This window comes from Thamnophis sirtalis, unplaced genomic scaffold (assembly GCF_051295495.1).
Source record: "Thamnophis sirtalis isolate CommonGarterSnake01/CBP01778 unplaced genomic scaffold, rThaSir2_p1.2 scaffold_3, whole genome shotgun sequence".
In the NCBI taxonomy this organism is placed as follows: Eukaryota; Metazoa; Chordata; class Lepidosauria; order Squamata; family Natricidae; genus Thamnophis; species Thamnophis sirtalis.
This window is the reverse complement of record NW_028261383.1, coordinates 123,129,775-123,149,904: the sequence shown is the minus strand read 5'-3', so window position 1 is coordinate 123,149,904 and position 20,130 is coordinate 123,129,775. Positions and strand designations below refer to the sequence as shown.

The window sequence follows — 20,130 nt, the reverse complement described above, 5'->3', positions numbered from 1 at the left end:
TACTGTCCTGTCAAAATAAGCAGTGCAAGTCCAGGTACAGTATATTGATTCAGAAGTTAAACCATTCCATGGCAGAGAAGCCACCGTTCACTTCCCCAACAGTACCTTGAACTGAGCAGCACTATTGTTGATGTGTGACAACTATAGACTAGTCGTAAGGGTCTTGTTTTCTGCACTGGCCTGTTTTTTTCCTGCCTCAAGAATGGATGGTAAGCCCATTATCATGGGCATGAAGAAGTGCCCTCTGACACTACTGATGCATTTAAGTTGAACCCATTTGCAATTCAAACCTCAACTGATGTTGGGTTAAGAAAATTCTGTTCCTTTGAGCCAAACCATCGATTGGATGCTTGACCAGCTTAAACAGTCCTAGATTCAATGTAAAGAACTCTGGTTTTAACTCTTGGGAATGTATGGATGCATATACATATTATTTTCAGTACCAATACAACACTGTGGCTTCTTGTTGCTTTCTTTTGTGACTTTTTTTTCTTCATTGTTCCATTAAATGTACAGCCCTAGAAGCCACGTTGGCTCACAAACTCTAAACCATATCCAACTGTCTAAAGTTAGGTAAGAGATATGGATGGCCCGAGTCCAAATAAATCAAGGTACGAGGGACTTTATGAACTTAAGCAATATTTGGAAAGAATAAACAAAAGCTAGCAAGATGCAGTACTGTGGAAACAAGAAAACGTAATGAGGGAATTGAGGGCAATATGTTTGAAAATGCAATAGGGGTCAGCGAATCTGTAGCAAAACCTGTGTTTGGGTAAAGAAAAAACCAGTATTTTGACACAGTGAAACTAAGAATGGCTTCAGGCTGCCTTAGGTGTTGAGGTGGGAATCAGATGAAGGGAATGTTATGAGGATACAGAAAGAAAAAGATGCTGCATGTTTGTATCAGGTGTACGTGAGAAAAGCCTTAGGTCCCGCTGTTATGACAACATATAGTTATTTGAGAAACTATTGCTTCAAATACAATTCCATATTTGCTTGATGGTTACCAGGCAGACAGACCACTTTGAAACAAGCTTAACATGTTTGTCTGCTTCCTAACAGAATTGTGGCATTTTCACTCTAGAATTCCTCCAACGCCTCACATGTGCTCATAATACAAGCTCCCTAATGCTGCTGGTTTTATGATTCTAATGGATGAATCTTGCTCAGATTAGAGTTTGATTGTGTTATTGGAAAAGATCTCTACCCCCACAAGCAGGTGGGAAGGAGAATAATGATCTCTGTAAGAAGGTGTCCCCTCTTGTCCCCTTGGCCAGGTTCTTGTACCTTGTTGATTCTTCTAAGTTTCTTCATACTTATAAAGCTGTTTAAGCTAACCAATAATATGCCTGCAGTAGCAGCTTCCATTGCTTTCTTAAATGAGAAGTTTTTTTTTCTTTGTTGCATTAACCTACAAATATCAAACTCTGGAACCCATTCAAGAAGTAAAACCAAGCCAACCACAAACCCCACCCTACCCCCCAATTTTCAGAATTATGTTGGTGTTGGAGGACTGGCATACATAGATTTTGATGGGGAGTGGGAGTTGGAATGAAATTGTGATTATTATAAATTCTTCAAGGCTTCCAATATTATGCAAGGCACAGTGGGATAAATGAAATGAGAATACTAGTTAATAATTATTCATGCATCTGAGCACACATTAGTGGCAATACAGATAATCAACTGATGACCTTAATGTGGAGCAGATTTTCCACTGTAAGTTAGTGCAGTTGATAAATGAGTCATCACATGACTGGATCTGATTTTACAACCATATATTCTGTGGTTGTTAAGTGAATCGCCATAGCTTTACTTAAGCAAATCACATGGATGTTAAGCAAATCCAGCTTTCCCATCTGGTGTTTTTTGTCAGAAACCAGTTGGAAAGATCAAATATTATGGTTATATGATCACAGGAGCTGCAACTGGTCATTGATGCAAGCCAGTTGCCAACTGTGGGGATGGTATAACAGTTATAAGTGTGAGGACAGGTCTAAATCTATTTTTCGAAGGCTGTTGTAACTTTGAGCCATCATTAAATGAATGTGGGACCATCTATAATACATTCAGGAGGTGGAATGTAATATAGAAGCTTGGAGGGTTTGTGAGAAAAGAATGGTCTCTGGAAGAGAAATAAAAACTGAGGGAGGAATAAGCTATGGCCATGATGGCGAACCTATTGCACCCATGCCAGTGGTGGCATGCAGAGCCCTCTCTGTGGGCACACACTGACATCAGCTCCACTTCTGGTTTCTGGTGTGCACATCGCCAGCTGGTCTTTGCAGGCTCTGGAGCGCCGGAAAACGGCCTGAAAACGGCCTAGAAAACGGCTTGAAAATGGGCATGCGCATGCCAGCCAACTAGTCTTCAGGTTTCTGGTGCTCAGATGTGCATGAACACCAGCTGGCCAGTGTGCATGCTGGAAACCCAAAGACCAGCCGTCTGATGTGCACATGTGCACTGACCAGTTGGTCTTAGGGTTTCTGGTGCTCCGGCACACACACGTGTTCCAGTTTGGGCACTCAGTGCCGAAAAGGTTCACCATCACTGAGCTATGGCATGCGTTGAAAGCTATTACTTGCACATAAAAATCCATAAAAAATCTTTCATCTCTTTAGGTTTTTCTAAAGGAGACAATGAAGCAGAGGCATGCTAGCTTCCACAAAATTGAGAGCAACCTGAAAAATTCAGAAAATCCCTGAAAAAAGTAGGGGGGAGGAACCCTCGTTGACTGTGTGTCATGGAAACAAAGGCTGGACTCTACTACACAAGTTTAACTGAGCATTTTGCAGGGCCATAAATGCAAACACAATGGGGGCCGCAGCCACCTAGAGATCCTCAGGGCAGAGGGTCCATTTAAAGTCAACAATACTTTAATTTAAAACAACAACAAATCTGGTGGCAATCTTCTGCAGGCTCAGCCTGCACACATACATAGGAACTCCGGCCTAGTGGGTGATGACAGAACGGCAGCTGGAAGTGGGCTGTGAATGTACTGTAGCTTGTACTCACAAAGGCAAGTGGTAGAATGCAGCAGAGACGCACAAACGCTTTGTGGCTCTCTATTGACCCAGATTCTTGCTGTCCAAATCTGGTAGCCTCTATATTAAGGAAGCACCCCTAATTGTTTATTTCTTGATAGTGCAATCCTCCACAAGCAGAAGTCTGCTCCCTCCATTGTAGCCATTGTCTTTTTGATGACTAATACTCAAAGGTCCATCAAAGAAGACTTCCTTGGATTCAAGAGACCACCTCTGCCCCTGGCATTCTGCCAAGATGATAGCAATGTTGGCAGAGAAGCCTGCTGGTCCATGAGCCCTGGTCCAGTCTGATACTGCTAGCCTTTGCATGCTATCAGTAAAAGGCAGAGCAGCCACCTAAATCACAAGATGAAATTCTTAAAAGGAAGTGCTCATTTTCATCCCTACAAACCATTTGGCTGAGGTTCTCAAGCTCAGGAACAATAGCTCTTCTGCATGTTGTTTTTTTTAATGCAATGAAGTCTTTCTGTTGCAGGATGAGAGACTGAGATATTTGTGTAGTCTGGCTGAATTTTTGTATTATGTAACTAGGCACTGAAAGATCCACAGCCATACTGGGAAACCAAATGTTCTTTTCCACCAAAGTCTTGTTTGGTTTGGAAAGCTTTCTAAATTCTAAAGCGGTGATTTAAGATTCACTAGGGAACTAAATGTGTTGGCCGCAGAGAAGCGGAATCAGTTGCTTGCCCAACTGAAACAGTGTGATTACTTCAAATGTATGCCTGAGATCAAGGGAACAATTGTTTGTCTTGTGAAGTCTAGAAATATTTTTGTTGGGATCGCTCGGCTACTAAATTTTGACTGCTCAAGTGTCGACTTCGCTTACAGAGTCACCCTGCAATAAAGGCAACTACAGCTAACCAACCGGCACATTAAATGCTTCTAAAGGTGATGCAGATTACCAACCAATCAAGGACATGTCATTGTTTCATCCTGCACGTAATGTGGCATACTAATTCAATGGGACTCAGAGCCAGGGTAGATATTATTAAGTGCTTGGCTATTTTGCATTGTTCAGTGGAAAATAATGGTTTTTTGCTTGAAATAAAAGCAACTGCCAACAAGCAATTATCCTCTGCCCTGCACTGAAGCAAAATACACCTCATGTTTGGAATCAGAGGAAAGTTGGGAATTCTACTGATCCTTATGAATGGCAGGGTAAAATAGTTTGCCAAAATAAACTTGTTATTAATAAGGCAAGGCTGAAGCAGCACCAGTTACTAATTTGGTGGCGTTACTTATGGGCTTGTACATGTATATATTCATATGAACAGATCTGCACATTCATTAACAATATCTAAAACCTATCTTACCCACTGCCAACTCTAAAATCTCAGTGCAGCAAAAGTGTGAACAAGTTTATAAACTCCTGACCCTCCATACTGATTTATTGCTGTTAACAGCTGCTACTGATTCTCTAGAAGTTACTGTTTCTGTATAATATACTGACCACAGAGATTGCTCAGTCCAGGAGTTAGAGCATTATTTCCTGTGATTTCTGCACCAAGAAGAGTCTCGAGGATTTCTGAGCTTTCCAGAAAATCCTCAATGGATCCAAAATCTGCAAATATGTAGATATTTACATACTGATATTAAATCACCCATGAAAGGCCAGAAGGCAGCCCACTTCTGAGATAGAGATAGATAGATAGGGATGGTAGGTCCAGTCTCTCTCTTCACACAGCAGAGAAAATTTTATCAGACTACCCAAATGGCTTTCTTTTACATGGCCATTTTTATATCTGACTGTGGACACAAAGCAACAAATAGAAAAGGGGGACAAGCTTATACTGAAAATCAATTATTCTTTAGCCAGTTTACATAGAGGATTTTGTACTAAAGTTGAACTTCTCGTGGATAAAATGAATGAACTGCAGACTCAGTGGAACAATGCAGAAGAAAGCCCCACCCCACCAGAACCCACCACCTTCTACACCTACCCCTGCTCCACCCACTAGCAGATTCCTCCAGGGACATCACTATAGGAAACAGCAGAGACTGCAAACACTATGGGCATAGCCAGAGGGCCAAGGCTCCATGGCAGCAGAAGACTCCACCCTTCTCCTTTAGAATACTCTTTATTGTCTGGCTTCATCAGTGAGAACCACATTCTTCTATGCAAGTGCAAAACTGAATCCTCTTGGGTTAGGTAGACTGTTCATCAGACCGTTGTCTCGAGGCAATCGTCATTCGGACCTCAATTGTTTCTCTGTCCAAATTTCCAGGCTCTTCCGAGTTCCTTAACGGAGAGGCAGACTTGTCTGTTATTGATTTAGCTGAAACACACAAAACAGCCACATCCAATTTTACTGTCAGTCTTATAAGAAATGGTTGAGCCAATCGGCAGAGTGTATGTTCTATGTACAAACTTCTTTCTTTCCCGTGATTCCTATGCACAAAACCACCGTTTGACATTTTCCGGTCTCTGCCCTTAAATGATGAAAGAAGAGACTTCAGTCTGGCGTCTCTAGTTAAACCTGGCAAAGCCTCTAGTCTGAAATTCTGAAAAGCTTCTGCTAGTCAGAGGAACCAAACAGGGTGAGAAGAAGCCCTGAACTGACAAAAGAACATTTCCTGGAATCCAAGACCTGCTAGGGTGTCATTCTGCTTGCAAGCCATTTTAACTACCCTGCCACACTTGAAACTTGCCTGTCTCTTAATTCCTCTGATGATCAATGATTGAACATCTATTCTGGTTTGAAAGACATACTTGAAGATTTAACATACAGGGAGTTCCTGACTTACAACAGCCCATTTAGTGACACTTCAAAATTACAATGGTAATTGTAATAAAATGACATGGGATCGTTTTTCAGTTACAACCTTTGCAGCATCACCATGGTCATGTGATCCAAATTCAGATGCTTGGCAACTGGTTCATATTTATGATGACTGAAGTGTCCCGGGGTCATGTGATCACCTTTTCAGACCTTCTGACAAGCAAAGGTAATGGGGGAAGCCAGACTCACTTAACAACCGGGTTGCTAATTGAACAACTGCAGTGATTCACTTAACAACTGTGGCAAGAAATGACGTAAAATGGGGCAAAACCCATTTAACAAATTCTCACTTAATAAAGAAAATTTGGGATCAATTTAGTGTGTACTTCACTATAGTGTATACTTGGTAAAAGGTAAACATCAGATTTAGCTTGGACTTAAATAGGGTAGGAAGGAAGGCTGGTTGCCAGCTAAATGAAGCACGAATTATGCCTACTATTCTGCCCATATTTTTGACCATGTGATTCTCACTGCTGGAAATCTGTATACTGTATGGGTAGTCCTTGACTTACAGCCATTTGTTTAGCAACCATTCCAAGTTACAATGCAACTGAAATAAGGGATTTATGACTGATCCTTGCACTTATGACCATCGCAACATCACCACAGACACCTGATCAAAATATGTGCACTTGGCAACTGGCATATTTTTTCGATGGTTGCAGCATCCCTGGATCATGTAATCACCATTTGTGACCTCCTCAGTCAGCTTCCAACAACCATAATCATGGAGAAAACTGAATTTGCTTAACAACCATGTGATTCACTTAATGACTTCAGCAATTTACTTAACAACTGTGGCAAAAAAGGCCATAAAATTTGTGCACAAATCACTTAAAAACTGCCTTGTTTAGAAATCAAAATTCTGGTTCCAATTGTGATCATAGGTCAAGGGCTCCCAATATTTCTGGAGGTACATAATGGGCTATTTAAAATACAATTCATCAAACCAAATATAGCAGCAAGAATTGCAGGGAGCCTTCAATTTACAACCTGTCATTTGATGACCATTTGAAGTTATGACAACTCAGAAAGGGCACTTTACAGTCTGTAAAGCACATCACAGCATCACCCCTGCAGTCATGATTGTAATCTGGATGCTTGGCAGCCTGTTTGCACTTATGGCAAATTACCAAGTGCCTCACACTTACGTGATTGCTATTTGCTTCTTCTCTGCTGGCTTCCACAGAAAGTCAATGGGGAAGCTGGCAGGAAATGTTGCCACTGCTGAAGAATTCACACACACCCCATTCATAAGGAGGGGGTAAAAATCCTTCATAGGGCTACACAAACGAAGCTTCAAAATTTGTGATCCCCACTTTGTTTCCCCAGCCCAGCGTAGCAGTTCCCTTCTGTGCACAGAGGGATAAGGATATAATCCAAAGATTATAAAGATGCCCACTTAATTTCTCCAGCCCTGCACAAGAGTTCCCTTTTGTACAAGGAGAGAATGCTAACTCATGTGTTGGGCTGAAGAAACAAAACGGCATTCTTCATGATCCCCCAGTTCATTTATCTAGCCCAGTACATGAGTTCCCTTCTGCACAAGGAGGAAAGAGGAACCAGTGCACTGGGGTGGAAAAACAAAATGCGGATTGCAAATATCGCCACTTGGTTTCTCCAGCCCGGTGCATGAGTTCCCTTCTATGCATGAGGAGAAGCAAGCATCTGTGAAGGGTTGCAGAACCAAGGCTTGGATCTACCACAGGAGGTCTTTTCCAGATACGGAGGGGAACTGCCTGCCCTCCTTAGGCAGATACATCTTTCTCTTTGTCTGCTTAATGACCTCAACTGGGAGAGCTGGGATTGTGGTCATCGAGCAATGTGATCACATGGACATCTTGCTCAACAATTGAGATTTTGATCCCAATTGTGGCTGTAAGTTGGAGACTAACATAATCCTTTTTAGCTGAATATTTTTCATAGCAGAGGTTTTTTTTTTTTTGTAAGGTTACATTACGCTTCATTGCCATTCATCTAGTAGTTTTAATATTACTGTCTATTAAAACATGGACCAGATGTCAGAAATACTTATCAATTTCATTTTGTGAGCCTCTATAGGCATGCAATTTCTGTCACCTTCTCTTGCAACACACAGAATCTCTATTGCTGCACCCTCTTTTATTTTTAAATGGCATCTTAAGGAGGATGCCATTTAAAAGATGCATCAAAGGTGAAAGCCATGTGAGTAGCAATTCATGTCCAGTATAGTTCTCAGAAGGAGCTGAGATTTCTGGTGCTAAAGCTGCATTCTGTCCTTTCTAGCATGACCAAACCAAGTAACATAAATGAACCCAAATGATAGTCAGATCTTGTTTCTTTTGCTCTGCGACAGTCCTATTTCCCAAATGCTGCATTTATAAAACATCTATTTATATAATAAGATCTGTAAAACCTGATTTACACTTAAAGTATTTTTTTATATGAAGTAACATCTGAGAAGCAAACTTGTGTTGGATGTTTAGTATTTGAGGGCAAGCTATAGAAATCCAAGTTTCTCACTAGCGTGCTTATTTTCCCTCTTTCTATTCAAGATAACATGCATTTGCTTTGAATGTTCCAAAGTATTATCAGTCTGCTCCTCCTGATGAGTTGGATGACTGCTGCCATATTGGGAGAGAAATCCAAACATCTGGAGGACATCAAATTTAGAAGATTGTTATCAGAGATCTATTATCCTACACATGTAATTATGTGTGAACCAGTCCATATTTAACCTGTATTCTACTGGATCTTCCTTGAATTCAGTTAATAATAAAAAGTATGACCAAGCCATGCTTGAAACAGTGCAGGAAATAAATTTTCCAAGATTAAATATAAGTCAGTCACTGGGTCTCTCAGTCACTGGGTCGCTCTCTACTGGAATCTTTTCTATTTCATTAGAGAGAAGTGCCTTGAAGATGGGCTCCAGCATGAGTCTGAAAACTTGGAAGAGTAAACCTCTGGTCCCGGTTACCAACCCAGATTCAATCTTGCAACATTATCCTGAGACACATATCCCAGGCCTTCATTCGTGATAAATTTCTCCTTCCTTATCTGGGAAAGGTGAAAACACTTCAATGGTAGGTTCTGTTCTTTTTCTACATTAGTCACTGGGTAAGTAAGCATTGTTTTGGAATGAAAAAATCACCATAAATTCTGGAAAGATTCTTCAATCAGGCTGCTGCAGTGTGATTCCTTAATGACTTAAGTTTACATTTGCATCTCAGATGTGACCATTCAGCACCTCAGTGCTACCAAGGGGAATTCTCTATAATGGACAGATGGGTTCGTGGCCATGAAGACTGCAAAGAAAGGTAGAATCACTCAGCTGGGAAGAGTTTTCTCACAAAAACAATAAAAAGCCTACTGGCCGTGGAACAGCACATCAGTTCTTAACTACCAATTTCATGCCTACTTTTAAAAACGTTTTTGAAAACAGCAGCCTTCCCCAAAATGATATCCTCTACCAGTACTGGATTGCAGCTCCTGTTATCTTCCGTTTTGAAGCTTTGGGATGAAGCAGTTATTGCAGTCCAAAAGAGTTGGAAGGTCAGGACAAGGCTGGGAAAGTATGCTTTGTTTCTGTCCGGTCCATAAGAGACTCTTTACTAAAGAGATGATGTCCTGAAGACTTTCTCATGCCTTGGCCTACATCCACTGCCTACATGAATCATAGACAGAAGGAGGGGTTCCTGTGACTGGGTTTCTGCAGAAAGGCAGAAGCTCAATGCTTAAGTAGGATCTGGCAGTTTCCTGGGAAACTAACCTCATCTCTCATGGGAAATGGAGGAACATAAACATACTAGTAAAAGCTGCAAAAGGAAAGTTGCAGTCTGGCTATTACCGTATTTTTCGGAGCATAAGACACACTGGAGTATAAGATGCACCAAGGTTTTGGAGAGGCAATTTTTTTTAAAAAGTAGGTAGGTAGATGGATAGAGAGGGAGAGAAAGAGAGAGAAATATAGTAGGTAGATAGGGAGAGAGAGAATAGTTAAGTAGGTAGATAGATAAAGGGATAGAGAGAGAGAAATAGAGATAGAGAGATAGAGAAATACAGTAGGTAGATTTATTTATTTATTTATTTATTTATTTATTTATTTATTTATTTATTTATTTATTTATTTATAGGGTTTGCATGCCGCCCACTCTCGAGAGACTCAGGGCGGCTTACAGATAAAAAGGAAGGTGGGAACATACAACAAATTAAAAAACAACATTAAAATTCCACAACATTCATAGCTTAGGACGGGGGCTGGATAAATCAACAGCCCCAGGCCTGTCGGAACAGCCAGGTCTTGGTCGCTTTGCGGAAGGCCAGAAGGGTAGTAAGGGTCCGGATCTCCACAGGAAGATCGTTCCATAGATAGGGAGAGAGAGTGTGTGTGTAGGTAGGTAGGTAGGTAGAGGGATAGAAAGAGAGAAATAGAAATATAGAGAGAGAAATACAGTAGATAGGTAGGGATAGAGAGAGAGTAGGTAGGTTGGTAGGTAGAGGGATAGAGAGAAATAGAGAGAAATACAATAGGTAGGGAGAGAGAGTAGATAGGTAGGTACGTAGATAGATAGAGGGGGAGATAGATAGAGGGGGAGATAGAGAGAGAGAGAAATACAGTAGATAGGTAGGGAGAGAGAGTGAGTGGTAGGTAGGTAGATGGAGAGAGAGAGAGAGAAATACAGTAGGTAGGTAGGGAGAGAGTGTAGGTAGGTAGATGTTTCCAGGTATATTTATCCATGTGCTGGAAAATGAAATCGCTGACAATCTGCAGCACCTAAGACTTTACTTCTGCTGGCAAAGCACTTGATCAATGTAATTCTCATCAAACAGTTAAAGAGATTTCCAAAACGGGGAAAAAAAGGGTTTTGCACTCTACAAACCCCCCCAAAATGGCCCGTTTTTCGCAAAAATGGGCCTGTTTTTAAAAAAAGGTATAAATAGTCTTGGGGGGGGGGGGCTTGCAAAGTGCTCCTGGGGTTACCCCCCAAAACAAGCAAAAAATGGTCCGTTTTTCAAAACAAGCCCTTTTTTGTCAAAAAAATTGCATGGAAAGCCTTATGCAGGCTTATAGAGGCTCCTGGAGGCTTGGGGGGGGGGGCAAAATTGAGCAAAAACCAGCCAATTCTTTGCTCATTTCTGCCCTCCCCAGCCCCCAGGAGCTCTCTGAAAGCTTCCATAAGGGTATGCACGGCCATTTTGGTGAAGGGGGCGGGGCTTCGGGAGGCAAAAAATGCTGTATTTAGTGTATAAGACGTACCCAGATTTTCAGCCTCTTTTTTGAGGGAAAAAGGTGCGTCTTATACTCAGAATATAATGCTGGCCTAAGTGAGGTTCTAACAAAGAAATAGTCCCAGATTTCAGTACTTCAAGCATAATAATTTACTTTTTTTTTTTTTAGTGAGGACTGTATTAAATTTTGGGGTTTGGTTCACCCCAAATTTGGAGATTTCACAAATGTCCACTTTCGCCTGACTATTACCACTGCCTCATTGTTCAAAACTTTTAATTTTATGAAAGATCACTAATTCAGTAGCTCTTTGCTTTTCTCAAAGAGATCTTGTGAAGTGTTATTCTGTCAAGAAAGAAAAGGTTGTTTGGAGTCTTCAGCAAGTGTTACCTGCATAATGCCCGTCCTACCGTGATAAAATTGAATACAGACCATCTCTCAGGAACTTCCTTTGATCATCATCATTGCTCTGCTTTCCTCAGCAATTATTTCATAAACAGTTCAAGGAAATACTCTCTAAGCATTTCTGGGTGGGCTTCAGGCACCATTTCCATTTCTAATCAAGCTTGATTCAGGATTGTAACATACCTGACATGCTGCCCATAGACACTTTTGCAGTTTGGGGGCGAGCAGGGAGATTGGCCAGGTCACTGAGCATGGGATGCTGCTGCCTTTGTGAGGAAGACCGAAGGAGCTTGCTTCTTGTTCTTGGGACATCTGATAAGAGAAGTGTGAGGGGAGGCATCAATGTTTTGGACACAGATGAAGTTATATCCCATAGCAACTCTAAGAAATCAAACATGCCCACTGTGAAATTGCTGTATGCGTCTCAGGATCAATTCCCCACCAGAACAAACACAGAGATCTGCTCATTCTATAAGTTGGCCTTTTTCCACCTGAATTCCTCCTAGTTTAACTACAACTTCTGTAATTTCTCACTTAAGATCATGATGTCTACAACATTTGGAAATCAAAAGGCTCCAAGTTGAGGGATACTGCTACATACATGATTATTTGACAGGAAGGTACAGTGCCAAAATACTTCAAAGTGCCCAGGATAAAGAGAAAGAATTGACAAGTCTACTCAGAGCATCTGCAAACAGAACACAAAACTCACATTCTTTTCCGGTTATTGATGGAAGATGTGTATCCATACGTCCTTTGTAAATATGACCATCAAGACCCAGTATATCTACTTCTTCGTGCTGGAAGTAAATGCAAACACAGAATAAATTTCAGCTGAACCTTGCTCAAGGTTAACCACTTTTTACAAGGGCTTTTACTTGTAAATCTGAAGAAAGAGCTTGAAAACCACACTCTGGTGACCGGATAGACCCTTGGAACTTACAAATTGGATTTTTTTCCTTTAAAAAAATTCACAAGCAGCTACACATGTCTTGTCCCTAATCATTGCCGCCTCCCATCTGCTGCCTCATTTCCAGTTCTGGAAAATTGGAAGAGGCATGTCAGGTCTCTCAATTGCCATTCAGAAAGCCACTTCTATTAAACTATGCAGAGCAAAACAAGTGGGGATTTGTGCCCCTTGAAGTAAAAAGATACATGCTACTATTGGGGAGCCTACTTGTGTGGTGGCAGGGCAGGAGCAAACATGGAAATCAAAGAAATGTGGCTTAGAAATTAATTAAACTTATTGAATATTTCAATTCATTGTGGTCCAATTTTGTTTCTGAGCATAATTAAGCAAGCTGATCCCCTGTTCTCTTGTTAACCTGAGGGTCCTATTGAGTGATCAGCTCCTTCTACACAAAGGATATGCCAGTCACAATTTTGGAATGTCCCTGACAACACTGGGGGTTTCAGCCAAATGGTTCAACTTCAAAACTTTCTCCAAAGAAGGTACTGCAATTCCAATTGTAGGAACAATCACTTTGCCCCAAATGTTGATGTGGAGATTTCCATCTCCACAATCCTAAATTGCCTTGTTTCCTTTCTTTCCAACCTTTCCCACCCAAAATCCTCCTCTGACAACCGCCAACTTAACTTTCCCCACCTTCACTTGGGAGTAAAAAGCTAATACCTCACAGTGGAATGCTCCCTGGCATGTAAGGTAAGTGGGATAAGTAGTGTGTGCCGCACGAGGTCACAAAAACACAGTGAGGGGCTGTAATCAAGAAAGCATCCAGTAGGTTCAGTTTCACTTTTTCCAATCTGCAACCTCCCTCAGAACTCTTAAATTACATTTCCCTCCATCTCTAGCTGAAACAATCATGGGGGAATGGCTATAGGATTTGTAGTCATACCGTGTGTGTGTGTGTGTGTGTGTGTGTGTGTGTGTATACATGTCTGTGTTATACCAGATGGGAAGGTTTTCAGCTGCAGCTAGCATTATTGAAGTCAGAACAATCGACTTGTATTAGCATGGATGACTCTAGCAAAGATGGCCAAGTTGTGTTATCGCATCTCTGCTAATGGAGGGGAATAAAAAGGAATTACAGAGGAACATGTGGCTAAAAAGACTTTTGTTCTTCAGTTGCTTTTGTATTCTAGAAATCTCAGAGACAGGTAGCAAAGTATATCCATTAACTCAAAGAAAATACCAAACCACCAACCTTGAAGTGAAGAGCCTGAAAGGGGAGACTCTGAAAAACCCAGTGATGTTATCACTGCTATTCAGAAAGGCATTATATTCTTTCTTCTCCAAGTGCTTAAATAAGGCGAGAAATTGTTGTGAAAGACTGACAAGCTTGTCTGACCAAACAGTTGGCTGGCACTGGATTGCATTTCTCCCTTGCTACCCAAATAGGTTCCTCTTCATGTGCTCTTCTGCTTTCAGTATTGTCGGCTAGGGTTGTTCACGTATGGTTTTTCTAAAAAGAATCCTACACCCTGTTCTGCCCCTTCCTATTCTCCCTCCAACAGAGACACAAAAGAAAAGCTGACGAATCTTGAAATAAGTTCCTGAAATAGACCTGTTCTGACTTTCTCCAAAAGAAGCTAGCAAAACGTTTTAGCAAAGCATCTGTTAGTGGGGGCCCAATTCTCAAGGAAAAGAAAATGTCTCCAATCACAAGGAAGGACTGAACAAGAGATTTCTGTTCAGATTATCTGCAGCAGACTTCGTATTCCTTCATCCTGCAGTATCTTCTTCCATTACACTATAAAACTGCCAATTTAGGTTCCTTTAGGAAGACGCAAATTCTGTCGTTTTTAAATCAGAAGCATTAATATCCATTAGCTAAATGATATTGCTTTTAATGGGCTTAGCGTAAGTATGACTAGGTCTCCATTCAACCATTGGTTAAAACAGAAAGGGTAACTGTGGGCATGAAAATGACCAAGTAGCCTAGACGTAATTCAGCGCAGTTCATAATATCCCATATACTCTACTGTAGTCGATGTAGACTGTATCTAAATAGAATGTCTTGAGGGAGGTGCTGGTGGAACCACGCCTCAATGGCTACAAAAGAGGCAAATTCCATGCTTAATACAGATAAGATTTATAGGGCTCCAACCCGGAGGCACTGTAAGAACATAAACAATGGACAAAGAACACCTGTGGTTTAACCCTGCTGAGCTTTTTCTTACATTAGGCAAGGGCTGGGTAGGCTACTTATCATCTCTGTATTGCTTAATTACAACCATCAACATCTGCCTTCCTTGTCCAGTCAGTCTAAAGTTTCTAGGAATTGTATTCTAGCAACATCTGAAAGGCCACCAGTTCCCTAGATCAATACCAGACTCTTCCTCAGGTGTATCAAAACTTAATGGGTAACAAATAACCTCAAACAAGTTGCATCCTGCTCGTGGAATGAGCACCTCAGGAAGGGAACCTGTCAGGCACTAAATGACAAAATGTCAAACCTGTATTACAGGTAGTCCTCGACTTACAACAGTTCATTTAGCGACCACTCAAAGTTACAACAGAACGGGCCGAAAAAAGCAACTTAGGACCATTTTTCACACTTACAACTGTTGCTGCATAACTATAGTCACATGATCAACATTCATGTAAGCCCCTTTTGTGACTTTCTGACAAGCAAACTCAATGGGGAAACCAGATTCACTTAACCACCAGGTTACTAACTTGAGAGTTTCAATGATTCACGTAACAAATGCGGGAAGAAAAGCCATAAAATGGGGCAAAATTCACTTAACAAATGTCTCACTTAACAACAGAAATTTTGGGTTCAGTTTTGGGTCATACACCTCCTCTTTAAGTAAGAGTTCCATGCCCCTTTGGAGGGCAAATCATGCAAAGCAGTTAAAGGCAGTGCCGACATTTTAAGCTTCAACTGTGATTGTCCAGCTGTAGGTCCATGCTAATGTCCATCCACTCTCTCCTGCTCTCTCTCTCCACCTGGCTCCTCATTACCTTCATCACTGCCAGCATGGGGCTTTCATCTGGTTGGACAGGGGGAATACTCTGGCTGAACTGTTGTAGTTTCACATAGCGTCTGAATGGATGGGTGAGGGTATGGCTGCCTCCACAGTGCCGAGGTACATTCATGAAGCTAAAGTCAGCCTCCGGAAGTCTCTCTCTGTAAAGAGGTAAGGACCCATAATTCACATGAGGCAAAGTACAACAGCCCTGTGATCCCAGACCCCCCCCCCAAAATGCTTTGTTTCTGAAAAAGATTCATTTTATTTATTTATTTTTATTTATTATTTATAGGCCGCCCTTTTCCCTGAGGGGACTCAGGGCGGCTTACAATTCATGGGAGGGGAAGTGCAAGACAAAACATAAGACAATACTTGAGTGAAAAAAAAAAAAAACCCGACAAAACACAACTTTCATTCAGCATTCGGGTGGGGCAGATTAGAATCTTTATCCCCAGGCCTGACGGGATAGCCAGATCTTAAGGGCTGTGCGGAAGGTCTGGACGGTGGTGAGGGTGCGAATCTCCACGGGGAGATCGTTCCAAAGGGTCGGAGCTGCTACTGAGAAGGCTCTCCTCTGCGTAGTCGCCAGTCGGCACTGACTGGCGGATGGAACTCGGAGGAGGCCTAATCTGTGCGATCTAATTGGTCGAAGGGAGGTAATTGGCAGGAGGCGGTCTCTCAAGTACTCAGATCCACTACCATGGAGGGCTTTATGGATGGTAAGTAGCACCTTGAAGCGCACCCGGAGATCAACAGGTAGCCAGCGTAGCTCGCGGAGGATTGGTGTTATGTGGGCGAACCGCGGTGCGCCCACAATCACTCGCGCGGCCGCATTCTGGACTAGCTGAAGTCGCCGGATGCTCTTCAAGGGCAGCCCCATGTAGAGCACGTTGCAGTATTCCAGCCTAGAGGTCACAAGGGCTCGAGTGACTGTTGTGAGGGCCTCCTGGTTCAGGTAGGGTCGCAACTGGCACACCAGGCGAACCTGTGCAAATGCCCCCCTGGTCACAGCCGACAGGTGATGGTCAAAAGTCAGCTGTGGGTCCAGGAGGATTCCCAAGTTGCGAACCCTGTCTGAGGGGTGTAAAATTTGACCCCCCAGCCTGAGCGATGGAACACTGGCCAAATTATTGGGAGGGAAACACAACAGCCACTCGGTCTTGTCCGGGTTGAGTACCAGTTTGTTAGCTCTCATCCAGTTCTTAACGGCCTCAAGACCCCGGTTCATCACGTCCACCGCTTCATTGAGTTGGCACGGGGCGGACAGATACAACTGAGTGTCGTCCGCGTATTGATGGTATTTTATCCCGTGCCGCCGAATGATCTCGCCCAGCGGTTTCATGTAGATGTTAAATAGTAGGGGGGATAAGACCGAACCCTGCGGCACCCCATATGTTAGGGGCCTAGGGGACGATCTTGGGACATTAGCAGTCAAAGGTAGGGCAAGAGAGGCACTGCAATTAAGAATTAGGACCAGAGGTGGTATTCAGCAGGTTGGGACCAATTCTGGAAAAATGGTAGCCGAAATTTTGAGTAGTTCGGAGAACTAAATACCATCTGTGACTGGCTCTGCCCCCATCTACCGGTACTCTCTGTCTCCCAAGTCCCAGCTGATTGGGAGGGAATGGGGATTTTGCAGTAACCGTCTCCTGGAGTGGGGAGGAAATGGGAGATTTTACAGTATCCTTCTCCTGCCACACCCACCAAGCCATGCCCACCAAACTGGTAGTGAAAAATCTCTTTCTCTCCTGGAGGCAGGGAAGGTGAAAAACGGGCCTGTTTTTAGCCTCCTGGGGCATCTGCACACCCCGTTTTTCACCTCCCCCACCTTGAGAACCAAAAGTTCTGGAGGCCAAAAGTGGGCTAAAATGGCCTGTTTTTCACCTCCCCCGCCTCCAGAATGTCACTGTAGGCCATCAATGTTGGCCTTACCTTCCAGTTCAAGCCTGCAGGGCTTGGGAAGGTAAGTCCTGTGCTTGACCGAAGGATGGAGGCCGGCGAGTAGGCAGGGCAGCCTCCTGCGTGGGCTAGATTAATGGCTTTGGCAGGCCATATGAGGCTGTAGTTTCCTTGCTCTAGTGTAAGGTTTGGGGCCTATTTGCTGTCATGAGTGATGTGATAAGAAGTCTTTTCCCAGGCTTGGACAAGTAGAAGTCTCAAACTGATCCTATATGATCACGAGAAACAACTAGAACAAAGTTGGTGGTAATGAAACAATAAACTGTCTTTTGTGGTCCTAAAAAATAAGACCGGGTCAGCAGAAAAAGGAAATAAGACACAGAGTCTAGATTAGTTTTGTTTTTGAGCAGGCTCTACTATGCTTGTCAACAAAGCATAACCATGTTTGCCCTTTTTAGAAGTAAAAAGGAAAGACTTTGGGGGGGGGGTGGATAGATCCTCATTGGAGGCTCCCAACTTAAAGTTTGCTAAAAGGATGGGGATTAGAGAATCAGACTTTTAGACCTTGATTCTTCACAGGAAGAAAACTGTCCTAAGATCTCCACAGGTCACCTTTCTCATATCCTCCCATTATGGCATCAGAAGTGCCACAATATCTAGAACGTTGCTAAATCTTCCAAAATGCAAAAATGAACAATGAAACCCAAATAATATTTTAAAATGGTCTCATTCTTGCGAGACAGTTAATACAACACGATATTTTTGTCCTCACATAAGAAGATGTGAAATAGCAGCTATTTTTAATGTTAAGGTCTGTGAGGTTTTGCAGTGGAGCCCATTGCTGGAAAAAATAGATGGATGGATGACTCCATTTGCTTTCTTCAAGTCACAAGTCAGCTGTTTCAGAGCTTGGCTCTCTCAACAGAGACACAGCCCTAGTCTCTACCACTTCACTCTTTCTCTCCTGGTCTGATTTACCCATTTACTGCTTGCTAATCATATAGAACTCCCTTTTGGCCTATTTCTCTTCCTAAAGACACCAGGAAATATTAAGCTTCTCCACAGAAACCCTGGGAACAGATTCAGTGAAACACTTGGTAGAGTACATAGCAGCAGCCTGCTTGAGCATCATGTTCCCTGCTTCTGCCTTGGAGTATAGAAAAGCACATAAACATATGGAACAAACAGAAAGTTATTTTCACAAAGCCACTTCTGGAAAGTAGTTTTCTAGACGGAAAGTAGGGAAGCAAGTAGGGAAACAAGACATGTAGCAGTAGCAGGGTTAAACTAATATTAAGGTAAAGCAGAAATGCAAGGTAAATTGCAAGGTTGGATAACAAGAAATTTGATTACAAAATTCTTATATCTCACTATAGACAAGAAGTCTAGTCTGAGCCAGACTTAAGCCTAAGCTAGTTTGGACATTATTTTCAGATTTGGATTTGCATGTATAGGAGCCACTTTATAGACATCACTGAATACATTGTACCATGATAACAATCAAGTCTGACTTGTTTAGCAAATCTGTGAAGTTCTGAGCCTGTTTTGAGATTGCAAATGATTACACAAGCAGCAAGTCCAACCACTAAAAGGCTCATTGTCTGATTACAAACATACAAAAATGTAAAAGAAGCACATGAAAAGATTACTTTAGGGTATGGCAAAATTCCTACATGGAAGAAATTTATATAAATATTTCCTGCTAATTTCGTGATGCTAAGCATACATATGGAATGTGTGGCTTCCTTCCATATATACAAACAGAGATGATGTACATACAAGTTGAGATAAATTTCTTAATGGAAGTTCCTTTGCTATTTAGCAGTTTTTCAGTGTACAATATATAAAAGGGAGTAGAGAATCTTCTCAACAAATAAATCCTTTCCATCAAATTCCAGAAATTGTAATTGCTTACAGCTTCCTTTTGCAAACCTTTCCTCACTCAAACAATTTTACACAGTTATCAAATTTAAATAGAACCCTGATTCCAAGGTCTGAGTAAAGTCATTTCTTGGACACACTTAATCAATTCAGCTTTAAGCAAAAGCCAAGGAACTACTGGCCCCTCCTTCTAAATCAGGGGTCCCCAACCCCCAGTCTGTGGCCCAGTACCAGGCCATGGCCCATTGGGAAGCGGGCCGTGCAAATGGCAGACAAATGTGAAAAGCTCTATTTGTGCAAGCGGCTTGAGTGAAACCATCCCTCCATTACTGCTGGTCCAGAGTGGAAAAGTTGGGGACTACTGTTCTAAATCATTCTAAAAATGCAAATATTTGCATTGCAGAAAGTGGCACCATTAGCTTTTGTGACCTGGGTTATCATATACTCTTTAGCCAGCATTGCAGTTAATATATTAAGGCAGATGATTGCTGCACAATACTTCCAAAATGATTCAGAAGAAATGTTTTGGAATGCATGAATGCTGTAGAGCACTTGCCTGCAATTCATTAAAGCATCTATCTATGTTTTTTCCCCCCAGGATTGGATAACTCCCGGAAAAGTACATAGCTGCTTTAATGAGTCACAAACATTCATATATTCCAAAATACCTCACGTGAATCTGATTAAATGCATTGGTTAACTCTAAATTGAAGGTGGTATTTTACTGTGTCCGGTTCTTGGCCTAAGTTGATTTGTCCAGATTTATCGACATTCAGGTGGGATATTCAGAGCTCGTTGAGAGAAACATCATCATGTACTTTTTTAAAATTGTTATTCCCTTTCCAATGTGCTGTTTTTATAATTTCCTGCCCTCTCTGCTTTCCTGGTAAGTTTGGAATGGGAGTGAGGCATGACTGGCTATAAGTAGGCAGAAATGAGTCTATTGTTCACCATAACAGTGCTAAGGAAAGGCAGGGCA

General features: G+C 42.0%; 1 protein-coding gene across 1 annotated transcript in view; it reads right to left on the bottom strand.

Moving 5' to 3' along the window:
* Positions 1 to 4,760: 4,760 nt before the first annotated feature.
* QRICH2 (glutamine rich 2) overlaps positions 4,761 to 20,130 on the bottom strand; it is a 72,550-nt gene continuing 57,180 nt past the window's right edge. Inside the window, exons 23-26 of the mRNA XM_087709887.1 lie at positions 15,364 to 15,529; positions 12,148 to 12,235; positions 11,619 to 11,747; positions 4,761 to 5,320 (exon numbers count right to left, since the gene is read on the bottom strand). Of these exons, the coding sequence (XP_087566013.1) occupies positions 5,190 to 5,320; positions 11,619 to 11,747; positions 12,148 to 12,235; positions 15,364 to 15,529 (514 nt within the window). The 3' untranslated portion in view covers positions 4,761 to 5,189. The remainder of the gene's footprint in view (positions 5,321 to 11,618; positions 11,748 to 12,147; positions 12,236 to 15,363; positions 15,530 to 20,130) is intronic.